The following is a 16,558-nucleotide window of genomic DNA, read 5'->3' as shown; positions in this document are numbered from 1 at the left end:
ATAGACATACATAATTCGGTCTAGAACTTGTCATGATTATGCTTATGTATGTATGTTTATATAAGTAAATATTTACCCATGTACAAGTACTTAAATAGGTATATGTATTTGTCTTATATGACCATTAATCATCATACAGGATGTTATTCCAACCGTAACAAAATTAGTTACAAACTGTTGCAAGTATTGCAACTACTTAATTAGCTTATTAAGGAATAAACTTCGAGCCTGGAAACTTTACAATTATGGTGGTTTGAGTTATTTAACTGGTTTATACTTCAGAAAATGGCGTTCAACGGAAGTTGAACGCCAAACCAAAGTTAAGGTAGAGAAAGCGACGTCGAAAAAGTGGTCGAATCCTGCAATATTGAAGTACTGGTAAGCTGGTGATTGCCCTATTTTTAAGCTTACTTGAATACTTCAAGCTGTATGTCGTCAGCCTTCTGCTCTTAATTTTCTTCAAATTCAATAAAGGATTACTTCATTTACCACCCATCCGTCGAGTTTTGCTAACCTGGAGAAATTACTGTAAATAGAAACATAGTTTAAAGTATTCAATGAAATAGAGATATTTATTAGTAAGAATACAGCACGAATATGTCTCGGAAAATTGAATAATCAAATTTCTTGCAGAATATGAACTTCGCGTAGGAAAGTGTTTGGATCTTCCGATGTACTTTTTATCCGGCTTATTGGTCACCTGTTTAATAAAACTTTCCTACGCAAACTTAAATATTGTTTACACCTTAAACTTAGTGGCCATTTGCCACAAGAAATACTTTCAGAAAACCTACTAAAATTTAATAAAACAATGAGCATAACAGGATACGAAAGCATTAAAAGATCTAATTGATTTGTCTAACCGGCCTCGGGGTCTCAGCCAGGTATCAGACACCAAACGAAATTCTAATCTAGTTGAAATGCGGGCCTGGGCCTACACGTATTTTCATTATCTATTCCTTTCGTTATATTCAATTAACTGCCATTCTACCTTTTCCTTCAGTCAATCCCCATCTGTCTCCAATATGGCAAAATTAAACCCTACCGTTTTGAAATATTACCTCCATGTATTTGAAAATTGCACAAATATTATAATTATTAGCAATGATGAAAATGAAAATCTAAACATTGACCATACTCCTATCGTGCTACGTAACCAATACTATCCTGCAGAAAAAGTGGAATTGACACAGATAAGATTTTCAATTTTGAGAAGGAGAAACCCCTCACTGCATTGTTGGGCCTGGTTTTATCTCTTATTGGAAGATCATATTAAACAAACTAATTCAGTCTGGCTGTCAACCCAAATACCCCCCTTACCCGTGGGGCAACGATTTCTAATTTCAACAACAAACTTGAAATCCACGATTGACCTGGCATTTGAAATTTATGGAAGAGAATTTTTATTGTACTGGAACTTTGAGATAATACTCCTTGAAATTGATGAGAACATACCACAGCCAGCGTCTTCTATGGAAACAGCTGACCACAAAGTTCGAATGCAATACTATAATGTTTATCATCATAAAGGATTAATGGTGCTTGGACAACCCTCCAAAGTCTGGTACTGGATGGAATGTTTCCCATACAGTGCGAACAAGTGCTTCAACATGTTCCAAAGAATTGGAGAAGCTATAGCGGTTCTACACAAACATTTCCCAACTAATGAACACGCATATAGACAACCAGAGGCTGGTAGTAGTATTAAAAAGTGGTATAAGGATGGCTCCAAAGAAACAAGACTTCACGAAATTGTGCAGCTAACAACTTTTAGTGAATTTGTATCATTTTGGTCAATTCAGGATTCCTCTGAATTTGCTACTCTAAATATTACCGCTTGTATTGGTACACCCACACATTTTCAATTCCCCTCCGCCGTTTCTCCATGTTCATACATTTTGCGCGAAGTTCAAACCTATAGCTTCACTTCCTGCTACAAAGTAAAATCTGATACATTCATTCTAAGTGCGTTGATAACTCCATTTGATATTGAATCATGGCTATTACTTATATTCTGCTTTGTAACTACTGTCCTCATTTTAACGCTATTACCACGGACAATTAGTTCAGAAGGGACATTAGTTGGGACCGGAATACTTCTCGAGAACTCTGTGTTGGGAGACTTAAAACAATTTCAAGACAGGTTTACTGGAAAGTCCCAAATAGTTGGGGTGCATGTTCTAATTGGCGTATGGGTGATAATGACAGGCACTGTGCTAACAAATTGGTTCAAAACATCCTTTACAATGGAAATGATTATTCCAGTGAAGTATTCCCCACCATGGAAGACCTGGCTTGATATTGAGGGAATGCACGCTCTTTTACCGCTGCAAATGTTCGATTATGTAAATATCGATCCAAGACCACCTCCGTATATGCACTTCCTCACTGGTTTACGCCATAAAATCAACCATGTCATTAACTCGACAAGGTAAGTCTGTACAAATTATTATTGAGGTACATACATATTTCATTGCATCTACATGTTTAGAGCATTATTTTCATAAAAACAATTTCTCATCAGGTACGCCAAGTTCATTCAAAAATTTGAAGAGATAGTACCAAAATACCTTAGTCAAGCCACTACTATTGATGATTGGAGTATAGAATCCGTTTACAAACGTCTCCAACTGGAAGCTAGCAATGAAATTCTTCCAATCCCTCCTATTCTCCCAATCAACTACAATGAAACGGATAAGTCATACAAGAAACTTTCGACCTGTGAGAAAATTGCGTATCTGGATTCAACCGAAAATATGGCAGAAATACTGCCATTTTTAAATGACAATCAAGCGAATATAAAGTATTTGACTGGCATTGAACCTTTTTTCACAGTACGTCGTGGTTGGATGATTTGCCCACTGCGTCATGATTATGCCGAGAACCGCCTCAAGGTAATGATATCGTCGGGGATATATGCTCACTGGGATACCTGGTTTCGTTTGGCAAAACCGCGAACACTTTTATTTCATCACTATGCAAATTGGACTTATCCAAGATATAATGTAGTATCACAGTTGACCTATAATTCTAAAGTTGTCACAGGATTTTATGCCTGTGGAATTTGTTTTGTGTTTTGCCTGATTTGCCTCATGTATGAGATTTCTTATGCTTGGATCGGAAAGAGATTAAACTTGTATAAAGGTATTAAATTAACAAGAAAATTGTCAGCCTACATAGTTAATATAGCACAACTTCGTTTATGCACTGTACGTTCGTTAAAATGTGTTCCAGTTAATTCTCACCTTGAACAAATATGGGGCTTCAAATTTATCAAGTGTTGTAAGTATCTACATACATAAATAATGATAGACTAAATTATTCTTTTCTGATAATAGGTAGCATTAACTTTTTAAATAAAAAATGAAAAATACGGTGGAAATAACGCGGTTCCAATTCAAATTTATTACGCATTTGTATGATCAACAACTCAGTGCATTAAGATACTTAACAATTACAATTACAATCATTCCACGCATTTCTTCTCAACCTGATGGCTAGCGTTACCCTAGCGGAGTGCAGATACAGCTTTCACCCTGAGCTCCTGTGTAAGCAGAGCATCCAAATTTCTCCACGAAAAATGACATGATTCCTCTAATACCTAGATAAATTTAAACACAAAATTCAACGTAGAATAATAAATATTGTGTGATATTTCCAACGTACTGTTCTCATACAAAAGTTATCTAAACTATATAAAGCAGGCGAGTGTATCGCTGCTGGTTGGCTGGGTCGGTGGCTTAGTTGAGAAGTTAGGCTCTCCTTTTCTCTCTCCACTCTGCAGAGACAACAGGAGAGGTTAACTTCTCTAATGTTGGGGTAACGGGCTTATCGATGGGCCAATTTTGCACGTCGATTGACGGGCTTCTACACTAGTAACCTATAAAATATGTATTAAATGTGGCGAATTTATTCGAAACTACATATAAACCATGCGGGGAAACTTTAAAATTTAACTCACATTATACACAAAATAAACGAACAAACACCAACCTAATCTTTGAATGGAATCTAGCCCATTGCTGTGTTATCCTGGTCGCACTACAATCTATATTATAATTTAGATCCCATCCGTCCCTACTTACATATTCCCTCTTCTGGAAAATTGTCGCACATTGTTTTGAGGCAACTCGAGAAGGCTGTGTCACAAGTAGTTTTTGCATAACCGCATGTCCCGTAGCAGATGTCGTGTCCATTGCAGCACATTATTGTCAGACTGGTCACGACTTGGTTAAGAATCGGCTATTTAGAAGTATAAATTAGTCGTGTCAGAATTTTTTTAAAGGAGAAATACTTACAATGGAGGTCTCCCAACGTATGCTCACAGATTTGGACCAAATCAGTGTCAATCGATCACAAATATAATTAGTATGAAATTTGCAAATGCAACTATCTGCCAATGCGCAGGTTTGGCGGAGATATTTGCACCCAAAGTGGGAAAAATGCGCAGCAAATTTGGAAAATTAAAAATTTGCCAGCCTTTGGGGTGCGTTTTCTCCTCTTTTTATGCAAATATCTCCGCTAAACTTGAGCATTGGCAGATAGTTCTATTTCCAAATTTCATGCTAATTATATTTGTGATCGATTGACGCTAGTTTGGTCCAAATCTGTGAGCATACGTTGGGAGACCTCCATTGTTAGTTTGACACAGTTTACATCATCCCTGTTCACCGTCATTCATGTGACTGATTGTGATCGTGAATGAAAATGAATTTCCCGTGATTTTAATGAAAATGAGTGAATGATTCCGTCATTTGAGGTGAATGACTGTGAATGAAGGATTTTTCACTCCTTCCATTTTTCACCCTATGCTTAATACATGGGGTGAAGCAAGAAGTGGAGTTAGATAAAGCGAAATGAATTTGAAAGAAAATGAGTGAGTGTGAATGAAAATCTTCAGTCAGAAATCGCGATAACTGAACTTTGAATGAAAAAATTTTTTTGAACAGGTGTGCTTTACATACACTATACCAACCAGATCCGCAACCATTTTTTGTGGGTGGGTTCCCATTCCAGATGGGAATTGCACCGTCGGCACATGCGACGCAATCTTCTGCAGCAAGCGCAGCATTGAGGAAAACCAAGAAAATAGTGAAAGATATTAACGCCGTGAAGGTAGACATGATTAGATTCAGGAACGGTATCGATTGAAAATTAAAGAGATGTTTGGACCTGGAGTTGGATAAGTTTTGTGACCTGACGGATTATTAAAGATCTCAATTTATATTCTGTCCTGAGGAAGAAATGGTTTGATACTGAAGTGCGGTTTGCCTGGTTTTATTCAGGCATTGTATCAGGCATCGATAAGTAATAATGTCAATAAGATAAGTAATAATGTCAGAATGTCAGAATGCGACCAAGGTGGCGAAAATAAGTAGGTGAAGGTGGCTTCAATTCTGAAAAAGCTTAAATCAAGTGTTCTTCCTTAGTTGGTTGAAAACAAATTGATAATTGGATAAATGTATCTGTTACACAATGGACTTTGTTTGTCATACTTATCTCCCCCATTTGAACGGAGTTTCGTCGACAGCGACCTAATTTACAATTTGCATGTATATATTTCTGGGGAGGAATTCAATTGTAATTTGCGCACGGCGTAAGTCTAAATTTTGGTTCAAAATCAGTGCTTACGCTTTGCGCAAATTATAATTGAATTCCTCCCCTGGTTTGCAGTTGCTTATGTGAAGATAATATTTGACCTAAATACCTACCTATCTTGGCAAGGACAAAATATTTGATGCAAAAATTATTGTGCACTGATCTGGACGGTAAAAAAGTTAAAATGTATGTCGATGACTTACTTCATACTTATCTGATAAGAATTTATCCTAATAAATTTCATATATCAGTAATAAATAAACCATCAATCAACCATAATCCCTTGGTGGTACGAGTTATCTATATATATCATACCTAATTCTTGGTACAATAAATTTGTTTACATATGTAGCACTAAAATTGGTCAGGTAAAAAATCATCCCAGGCAACTTAAATCTGATTTCAACATTAAATATTTATAGGAGTTAAGTTATTAGCTCGCCCTGCGTAGCACGGGAGCTATTGAATTCCTCTTGTCCGTCTGTCCGTCCGTCTGTCCGTCTGTCTGTTAACGACTTTTTTGTATCAATTGATGCTAATTAAAATGTACCAGGTCCATTTTTTAATAAATTAATAGCACCGTTGGTATCTAACAATCGCTAACACAAAATGATGCGAAATAATTGGTGGACGCGATGTACTACGCATCAATAGTGCAGAATCTCCGGGAGATAGAGTCATACAATTTTGACATAAAGTTTGCAAAATTAATTATCCACGATTGGTCGCTCTTGCTCCGCAGGTGGTGCATACTAATTCGGCCTTTTGCTCATTTTTCCGTTTATATTGCACCCTTGGTGCAAGAATATATAAAAATTATGATCTCCTTTGTCGGCTTATTCCGCACCCTGGGTGCAAAGTTGTCTAAATCATTATGAACCTTATTTTGTCGCCTTATTCTACAATATTGAAGCAAAAAATCTCAAAATTCTACACCTACATATTCCGATTATAATGCACCATTGGAACCAAATTATAGAGTTTTATACTTGTTTTGTGCACTTATTCGGCACCATTGGTGCAAAATTATATATCTACATCCTATTTTATATTGCAGGGTGAGCTACTTCTAACGTTACTACGGTCTATTTTGTATTGCTTGTTATCTTGCATTGTGTTTTGTATTGATGGCTTAACTGCTATTTAAGCGATTAATAAAGTATTATGTTAAGTAATGTGCTTCAGATGCAATTAACCACCTGCAAAAATGAACCGCAAGAAAGTGGTTTCTTGCAGATAATATGTATATACCCGCAAGAAGTGCAGGAAGTACAATAAATTCCTTCCCGCTACTACATATAGTCCATCCCCTGTTCAAAAATTTAGTTTTCATTCAAAATTCAGTCATCCCAATTTCTGACTCAAGATTTTAATTCACATTCAGTCATTTTCTTTCAAATTCATTTCATTTCTCTTCAGCGGACTTCATTTCTTACCATTTCATTTCCATGTATCATGCAAAGAAACGGAGTGAATAATTTTCATTAACAGTCACTCATCTCAAATAACTGAATCCTTCATTCATTTTCATTCAAATAGCAGAAAATTCATCTTCATTTTCCACCATTCATCATCATATTCAATCAAATGAATGAAAGTGAACAGGTGTGCCAAAGTCCATATGGCGCCCCGTTTCTTGCACTTATTTGGATTTTTTGCACATTGCATTTCTTAAGGCTTACCCTCACGCCCGGAGGAGAAGTGGGAGTTGGGGCAGTCTTCCCAGTTTCATCCTTCTCTCTCGCTTTGCAGAATACATGGAATCACACATCTCGGAACTTCGCATCGACCTTGTGGGGGGGGAGGAGTCGACCTCAGGGAAATGCATCATCCGGTGTTTAGAATTTGCTTTTCTGCGTCTGATGGTATCTTTTCAAATTTTTTGGACTGGCGCAAGGTACTCTTATGCCCCTTACCAGTCTACATAAGGTTACATCACTTGATGGTAAGGGGCATAAGTGTACCTTGCGCCAGTCCAAAAAATTTGAAAAAATACCATCAGACGCAGAAAAGCAAATTCTAAACACCGGATGATGCATTTCCCTGAGGTCGACTCCTCCCCCCCCACAAGGTCGATGCGAAGTTCCGAGATGTGTGATTCCATGTATTCTGCAAAGCGAGAGAGAAGGATGAAACTGGGAAGACTGCCCCAACTCCAACTTCTCCTCCGGGCGTGAGGGTAAGCCTTAATTTGTAGCGTAAGAAGCACGGCAAACCCAAAAGAAGCACAACACAGATTAAATCCATATAACAGGATATCATGCGCTAGGGAAATAAATAATATTGCGTTGATATTTTGTAAAAACAATTTTGAAAAATTTTGCAAAAAAAATCAACATCATTTAATTATAATTTTTTCTGACCATTTCTTTTCTTCAATGATACCAGATATTTTGAGAATCTATGTAGGAGTTTATGAGCATCAGCACATTTTAGGTGAATACTTGAGAAGTACACTGCGACCCGTAAAACAAGGACACCCATCATTTTTTTCAATTTCTCAAAGACCCTCCAAAATATTTACATGCTTCTTTCACCATTAAGTACTACGGTGCGTGGTAGTCTTGTTGCAGCGTTTCATCTTGGTTCATAAACATACAACTTGGTAATCAACAAAAACGTAAAATTCAGGTGACCCATAAAACAAGGACATATCCCAAAAAACAGGATGTTTGTTATTCTACTGGGCTAAATTAATTGACTTTGGGCCAGAAATTGTATCGTCAGTATATTTGTGATATTTTGGTCTATAGTCGGTGTAAATGAAACTTTTTCTTCGGCAGGTATGCCATGGCGAGGGGTAAATTCCAGGTCATGTGGCGGAGGGGCAAAGTAGAAGCTTTACTTGCAGCTCGGTGGATTATATCGAAAATTTCAAAGCACCAAATTGTCAGGCGACATTCTGTAGTAACGTTCAAGGCCAGGGGGACCACTTCCGGTGGAATAAACAAGCAAGGACGGATGCCTCAGCTGATGCAGAGAGAAAAATCCATCATTCTCCGTCGCTCAAGCAGTTCCTTTGTGACTGCAAACCAGACTAAAATGGTTTTCAAGCTTCTCTCATCGAAATCAACGATAAACAAAGTCCGGCGTGCGTGCTCGATAGTCTGCAGAAGGAAAATGAAGAAGAAGCGTGTGCTTCCTAGGAGGTACAAAAATGCTCCATCGCAGTTGGCAGAAGATCGAGTGACGCGGACCCCTATGTCGAGCGACATCATATTTAGGGACAGAACCGATTCACATTGGATTGTCCTGAAAGGAATAAGTATCATTCTCATGACCTTAGGAAGCAAAACTTAAGTTTACGACACACAGAGCGGGGGAGGTGGTATCATGATCTGGGGCTTTATGGAATTAGGTCCAACATCGTTTTGTTCCGACTACTTTGAATTCACAGGGTTACCAGATCATTTCAGAAGAACAATTACTTCCTCTGAAACAAAAATTCGGAACAAAAGAGAACAGTCTTAACAAGATAATACCCCATATTATGCTCCTCGGTGATCAATGAAATGGTCCCAAGACAACTATATCGACATTCTACCTTGGCAATTGAGGTGTTTGGATCTAAATCCGATTTAAACTATTTAGGGATATTAGTCGCGTCTAGTTTATGCTAATACGTGTTCATCAGGCCGTGTTCATCAGGTTCCGAACAAAAACAAGGAATCATTGATGCACGAGATTCAATGCCAATCAGTGTTGTCAACAAGCACGTGAGGTCAATGAATCATCGATTTCGTTCTGATATGCATAACGTGGGTAGTTATACTGAGTATTGTTGTTAAAGAGAATTGATAAAATACACAATAACAGGCTAAAATGGAAATAATTCCAAACCTGTCCTTGTTTTATGAGCCACCTGATTTTGACATATTATTAGATAACTTCTCCGTCTCTGCGTCAATTTTGACGAAACTTTGCAACAAGACTACCACGCACCATAGTACTTAATGGTGAAAGAAGCATGTAAATATTTTGGAGGGTCTTTGAGAAATTGGAAAAAATCATGGGTGTCCTTGTTTTATGGGTCGCAGTGTAAGTAGTGAAGTATTTACAGTGGCATCAAGATAACCTTACCCCGCCGAATCTCAAGGCCATGCGCGCACAACGACAGGCTCGATCCCGCACAAATCGCCTAAAAAACAGGGTCTCGTTTTTACACTCACGTTTACGTTTCACGGTCATTCACGCTTTACGACCTCTGCGGGGTCACTGAAGTGACCTAGGTCAAAGTTCTTGAGAACCACCCTGGGGAATATGATAACTAGTGTGTGTGCCGAGTTTGAGGTCAAAAGGTGGTATCATGTGACACTCTAGTGACCTTAACATTTGACCTTTTGAGGTCAAACTTGGCACACACATTGCCAATCATATTCCCCAGGGTGGTTCTCAAGAACTTTGACCTAGGTCACTTCAGTGACCCCGCAGAGGTCGTAAAACGTGAATGACCGTGAAACGTAAACGTGAGTGTAAAAACGAGACCCTGTTTTTAGACGATTTGTGCGGGATCGAGCCTGTCGTTGTGCGCGCATGGCCTTGAGATTCGGCGGGGTAAGGTTATCTTGCTGCCACTGTACTGCTATCGAAACGCCGACATGTTTGGGAATAATTGCAACTTATCAAGCATCAAAGTACCTACGTAACGAAATAAGCCTCCGTTTTAGAGTTAATTAATTTAAAGAGTGCTTTATGATAATTTTACACCGCCCAAATCGCAATTAGTCGTAGTCCTGCACGAAATATTCTTTATTGGTACGGAAGCCTGCCTCGGAACAAATTAATGAATAAAAGCCGACCCAAAATTTTCTTAGGGCACACACTTCAGAGCCGTCTAGGGCAGAATGTGAGGTTAAAAATTTAATCTGGAAACATGAGATATGTTTGGACAAAAGTAATGTAATGTCATGAGACTAATGTTATCCCTAATTTATTTATTTCCGGTGTATCAAGCTGGGGAATAAACCACATATTTATCTAATCATCCATCTAGTGCCTGAACAAGGAAATAGGTAAAAACCTAAATGTGACTAAATAAGTAAAGGCAGACAACTCTTATCCGTAACAGGTAACTGTATTTGTAATTACGGAAAATCCCAAAAGTTTGACGGTTACAAATATATTGATTCAATTAATAGCTCAAAATATCCTGTTTGTATAATTGTATAATATTTGCGTTTAACCTTCACCTACGCATTTGTTTGTAAATATGTATGTACATATGGACAACTGATAAATTTAATCCATAAGTTTTGTTTATGCAAATATTGATGTCGACTGATATCAATGTTTTGCGAACATATTTCAACATATACTCAAATAAATGAATGGGTAATAAATTCATAAAGTAACGCATTTAACTATTATGTATAACTTATGTATTGTTTTTCGTTGAACCTTGTTCAGTAAACAGGAAGGATTAGCTCTAATGTGAAACTTGTAAATACAATCACGAGTTTTACAATCTAATGTTAATCTCGGTTCACTTTTACGACACAATATTCTTCGCAAAAACCAGAAGAATTAGTGATATCTATCTGTTTATTCGTAGAAACAAAGTTTATTGCAAGATTTATTGCAAATATGTACAAAACATTTCGTATAATTGTTATCAATCCCGGGAAAGCTTAAATATGCCTATGTAAATTATTTTGACGGTTGTATATTGTGTAAATAAATCATAAAACTTTCCGGTATTTATAGCAGCTTGATTTCACACCATTTCACAATTACAAGCTTGCCACTTAATTTTGTATAAAATTCAATAATTATTCGCATCCGTACTTAAAAATGTTGAAGGTTTCGATTCTTCTACTGCTTGGCTGGCTGGGGTCGGACGCATTTGCAGTCCCGGTAGCACGGCCCGAACCACCAAGGAAACCGACGAATTGTAACTAGAAATTATTTAAAACTCCCGCATGACAGGTCGCAATATTTAGTCGCAACGAATTTGCACGAACTCTTGAGCCAAATGTCCGCCGAATTCGCCGATTCTCTACGGATTCTTAGCGAAATGTTGCTCAAAAGCGCGTAGAGATTTAGTAGCGTCTATCGCGACCTTTTAAATAAATATGTGACCTGGACACATGTAATTAAGGGGTGAAAGCCCTTTATAAGATCGTTATGTCCGTCTGTCTGTCTGTCCGTCCGTCCGTCCGTCCGTCTGTCTGTCCGTAGCTCCGATAACTTTTGAACGAAAAGACATAGACACTTGAAATTTTGAACGTAAACTCCTAACGTCAATGGACAGGACGAGTTCGAAGATGGACACTGTGACATCGTCACCTGTGACGATGACATCGTCACAGTGACGAAAAGTGACGAAAAAGTGTCACTTGTCAGTTTTGACATGTGACACATCATTTTTAACTATTTTTCAATGAGGAATTCGAAAATTCATGTCATTTTGTGTTTGGACGTCACCTGTGACGATGACATCGTCACGGTGACGAAAAGTGACGAAAAAGTGTCACTTGTCAGTTTTGGCATGTGACACATCATTTTTAACTAATTTTCAACGAGGAATTCGAAAATTCAGGTCATTTTGTGTTTGGACGTCACCTGTGACGATGACATCGTCACAGTGACGAAAAGTGACGAAAAAGTGTCACTTGTCAGTTTTGACATGTGACACATCATTTTTAACTATTTTTCAATGTCAAATTCAATGGTGACCTCCATTTTGACCTCAGAGGTCATGTAAAGGTCATAGGACATATCTATTTCTATTTCAACTGAAATTTAACCCCGAATTCAATGGTGACCTCCATTTTGACCTCAGAGGTCATATAAAGGTCACATAAGGGTTATCAACTGTTAAATTTGACACAAATAAGACACAAAAGTCGAAAACACGTCAGAAGTGTCAATCTTAACAAATTTTCGAACAATTTGATATTCACATTGACGTATGACACTCCTTTCACCCCTTGGTTACATGCGTTGTAACGGTTTATTATCTACTAATTATGGCTAATTTTGTGCCATTCTTCAGACACTCTGCCAATGGAATATCCTGACTTTGCAATCCCTTCTTTTGACATTAAATACACAGAGGAGCAACTTAGGTCGAAATCCGGACTCGTCGATGAACGGTACCGATGGCGAAATGGATTCATAGTACATCCAAGTCGGGATTTTAGTAAGTACTTATCTAAATTCCGGCCGATTTCTGAATGAAAAATTTTAAAAAAAATTGCATACATAAAATGCACAGCTGCGTCCGAGTACAAAGTGATTAACGACACCCTGTACGAACTGAGGACCCATTTGTGCATTCCAGTTTTGATTTGGCCGCAAAATTCTAACCCGACCGGGGATTATGTCGAAATTGTTCGTGGCGGTGGGGGTAGTGGGTGTTGGTCGTACTTGGGACGATTGGGTGGTAGGCAGGTAAATAAATCTATGTATTTCCGGTGTGTTAGACCTGTCTTGTTAAGGTTACCGTTGTCAATTAGATAAATAGGAAATGATATCCTTTACAAAATCAACATTCTACCGGATTTGAAACACAAAAGCCAACCACAATAAAGAAGGAGTACCTGTGCTAATTTTCCGATCAGACCGGATTATCCTACAACTTACAATAACATGGATTCGATCCCATTGTATCCATGTTTTTGTAAATGGTCGGATAAAACTATCCCATCGGACCTAGCACCTCTAAGCAGGAAGGGGGATATTATTATGATGATATTAAAATGATAGGAATTATTAAAAAAAATAGTTTTACAATTTTACATACGTGATCAAATTAAGGGACAAATGTAAATACTTATGAGACATTTTTTTCCATTTAAGAGACATTTTGCATGTAGGAAACTGGTATATTATTTAACAGACGTTTCACCTATATTTATGAGTCGCGAAAATTTAATTCCTATTATTATTGATATTCCGTAAATATTCATTCCTGATGCCAGATTTGACAGATGTCTGTTCGTAAGATTTAGGCAGACGAAAGTATTTAAATATTTAGAATATGAACCTTCAATACAACGGGTGCATTGTGAAATACATCGTGATCCATGAATCGATTCATGCCCTTGGATATGACCATGAGCAAGCTCGAACGGATCGTGATTCATTTGTGAGAATTCTCTGGAACAATATCATTCCGTGTAAGTAAATAAATATGTTCTGTGTACCGGAGGTGAGTCGGATGCCCGTTTTTCAAGAGGAGGTCTGATCCGATTCGATCCGTGTCAGACGGGCCGAGTCTACTTGAAAATCAGAAAGACGGATCTGACTGGATCCGACCTTTTAATATTCAAGAAACGGATCGGGTTTTTTGAAACGTGACCAGACTCACCTCTGATGTATACACTCATAGCAAAGTGGTGAAGTCATATAAATATACACTCCGTGATGGTATTGATTTGGTGATGATTTATCCCCCGGGTTGGTAATAGTTTGATTCCAAGGGGTGAGTTTGCATCACCACAACGGTGTATATTTTTCATTATGCGGTGTTACCCGTTATCACCGCTCCGGTTAAGTCATATATGCACTCCGTTTGGTGATGATTCAATACCATTTTGCTAAGAGTGTACGGTTTTCTGTTAAACTCCGTTTCACATCTCGTGAGTTCGTCACATGGAACCGATTAGCCGAATGAACCGAATTATTTTATTATGTAACACCAATTATTTTTATTTTGGCGTAAAAATCATACGAAATTGAATAATGTAAACGCCACAATAAAAATAAGTGGTGTAAAATAATAAAATAATTTTACATGAGATTTGAAATGGAGTTTGGAGTGATTTCTTGATTTTATTTTAAGTAGTTGAATTTCTTAAATTATAAATATTCTCTTAGCTCAACAGCATAATTTTAACATTCGTCCGGGATCGAACACTTTTGGTGTTCCGTACGATATCGACTCCATCATGCAGTACGCGAGTACCTCTTTCAGCCAGAATGGACAGCCCACCATTGTCACACTGGCGAGAAAATTTAATTTGAAAATTACATAATTCAATTGCTTGAATTCGCCGTATAATTTATTTGCAGACGGGTCGCTCCATTCCGACAAATAAAGCTCTAACTTGGTATGATGTTCAGAAGTTGAAGAGGATGTATAACTGTTAATTAGTTGTACTGATATTTTATGTACAATGTCTGATATTTATTGCGTTAAATGCAATTGCTGTAACAATCTTACTTTGAGTAATAAATAGTTAACTTTTGAATAGTTATAAACTGAATAGTTTTATTTCTGGGAAAATAACTTGTTTTTCTTGATGGGTATCACAATAATCACAACTGTTGTGTAGTAATTGAGGCCGTTAAAAAACCAGGAAAAATCGAGATACATAGGTCAGTCGAAATCAATTTATATTTAGTTAGAAAATAGATACAACCTTCAAAAACTTTTTGAGCTGTCCGTGAAAATACGGGGAAAATCATCTTAGGCCATTTCGATAGCAAATTTTGAGATTCTGACATTTTAAGGCTGAAGTTGGCCACATGTTAAATCGGTTACACAAAATTTTGTTTCTATCCAAATTTAATCCAATTTAGTACTTTTAATGAATTTTTTTATTTTCAGAATTTATATTTTAAAATTAACATTTATATTTTAAAATTAACATTTAGATTTTAACATATTCTCATATTCTGGGTTGAACCTGTTTCCAAAACGGTTTCGCCTGGTTTTTGACCTGCAATGAAATCATGATTGAAAAAAAAGATTTTTAATGTGCCAGAAATTGTCAGAAGCGTATGCAAAACTAACTTTTGAAACATTTTTGGACTCCGATATAAACTCAAGATGAAATGGTACAAGTTTGAAATAAATTCAGAAAGCGTAACCTTTTTATTTTGCGACCAAACTGTAAACGAGTTTTAGACTAACTGGCCAAAAAAATATTAATTTAAAATTTTTATGTTTGGTTGGGATTTACACAATTTCACTCAGAATTTTTTTGAGAGTTCAAAAATGCTTAAAAATCCAATGTAGCTAAATTTTGTGCTGAATTAGATACAGTTCATTTAACAATGCGAGGGTGTCAAGTGTAACCCTCCGATTTGGTTGAAATTTTGAAATTATGTGGTCCATGTAAATGCAACCAACGTTTCTTTAGACAGTTTGTGCGATGGTGGGAATTTGGCAAATTATTTGAGGGAAAAGTTGAGAAACGGGCGAATTTTCCATTAGAATGGAATGGGAGTCGGGTTTGCTTCATCCGCTTGGTAAAAATCGGACATTTTTCAACTTTTCAAATGTATTGGCAAATTCTGACCATCGCACAAAGTGCCGGAAGAAACGTTGGTTGTATTGACTTTGACCACATAATTTCAAAATTTTAATCAAATCGGAGAGTTACACTTGACACCGTCACATTGTAAGACTAACTCATTTCCAAATCATCAGCAAGACTGCCGCCCCCCAAAGTAATCAGACTTGAAAATAGGACTCACAGCCGTTATGCCTTCACTCGCTTAAACTTCAACCCGGAAGGTCGAGCGGTCCCCTTTTTGTCGTCACAATACACGTTCAATTCTATTTCTTTCCCGTGAGGGTCATAGTGACACACGGCTGCACACGGTTCCACCATTTTGGCCGGCCCCGTGGGTGTGTAGCAGCTGTAAATTCCAGGCGCGCAAGCCTTGGCCGTCTCATTACCATTGAAACAAAGAAATTTCTCCGTCGAAAATTCCTGCGTGTTAAATAAAATTACCCAAATTTGTTGGAAATTTATAAAACAAATTATACAACCATTCCCACACTTATATACTTTATATCTAGAACGTCAAAAATTGCAAGATTTTGAAAAGCTGGTTTCCAATTTTGTGCAACTTTCATAAAACTTTCTTAAACTTTCATGAAACCGAGGTTTTTGAAATTTTCCGTAAAACCGGTTTTACGCACTATTTTAAATATTTTGTAAATATGATCTGACAAAATTTAAAGCATAATAATCTTTAAGCACTGATGTGAAAAAATACATGATAC

The 16,558-nt window shown here is 37.3% G+C and overlaps 2 protein-coding genes across 3 annotated transcripts; one reads left to right on the top strand and one right to left on the bottom strand.

Moving 5' to 3' along the window:
• Positions 1–3,382: 3,382 nt before the first annotated feature.
• LOC110859570 (group XIIA secretory phospholipase A2) lies at positions 3,383–5,474 on the bottom strand. The gene is made up of 3 exons (XM_022108535.2): positions 4,965–5,474; positions 4,086–4,242; positions 3,383–3,601 (listed from the first exon to the last, which is right to left on the bottom strand). The coding sequence occupies exons 1-3, from the start codon at positions 5,121–5,123 to the stop codon at positions 3,504–3,506; spliced, it is 414 nt and encodes a 137-aa protein (XP_021964227.1). The 5' UTR covers positions 5,124–5,474; the 3' UTR covers positions 3,383–3,503.
• Positions 5,475–11,324: 5,850 nt separating this feature from the next.
• LOC110859523 (astacin) lies at positions 11,325–14,807 on the top strand. 2 transcript variants are annotated; one of them, XM_035859598.1, is made up of 6 exons: positions 11,325–11,488; positions 12,593–12,739; positions 12,815–12,990; positions 13,577–13,718; positions 14,419–14,546; positions 14,614–14,807. In XM_035859598.1, exons 1-6 carry the CDS (start codon positions 11,389–11,391, stop codon positions 14,689–14,691), a joined length of 771 nt encoding a protein of 256 aa, XP_035715491.1. In that variant the 5' UTR covers positions 11,325–11,388; the 3' UTR covers positions 14,692–14,807. The 2 variants fall into 2 exon arrangements, with proteins under 2 accessions (XP_035715491.1, XP_021964178.1); XM_022108486.2 differs by having other exon boundaries at positions 14,419–14,494; positions 14,614–14,794.
• The last annotated feature ends 1,751 nt before the right edge of the window (positions 14,808–16,558 follow it).

The sequence above is a fragment of the Folsomia candida genome, unplaced genomic scaffold, assembly GCF_002217175.1.
Source record: "Folsomia candida strain VU population unplaced genomic scaffold, ASM221717v1 Fcan01_Sc026, whole genome shotgun sequence".
In the NCBI taxonomy this organism is placed as follows: domain Eukaryota; kingdom Metazoa; phylum Arthropoda; class Collembola; order Entomobryomorpha; family Isotomidae; genus Folsomia; species Folsomia candida.
This window is presented reverse-complemented; position numbering and strand designations above follow the sequence as displayed.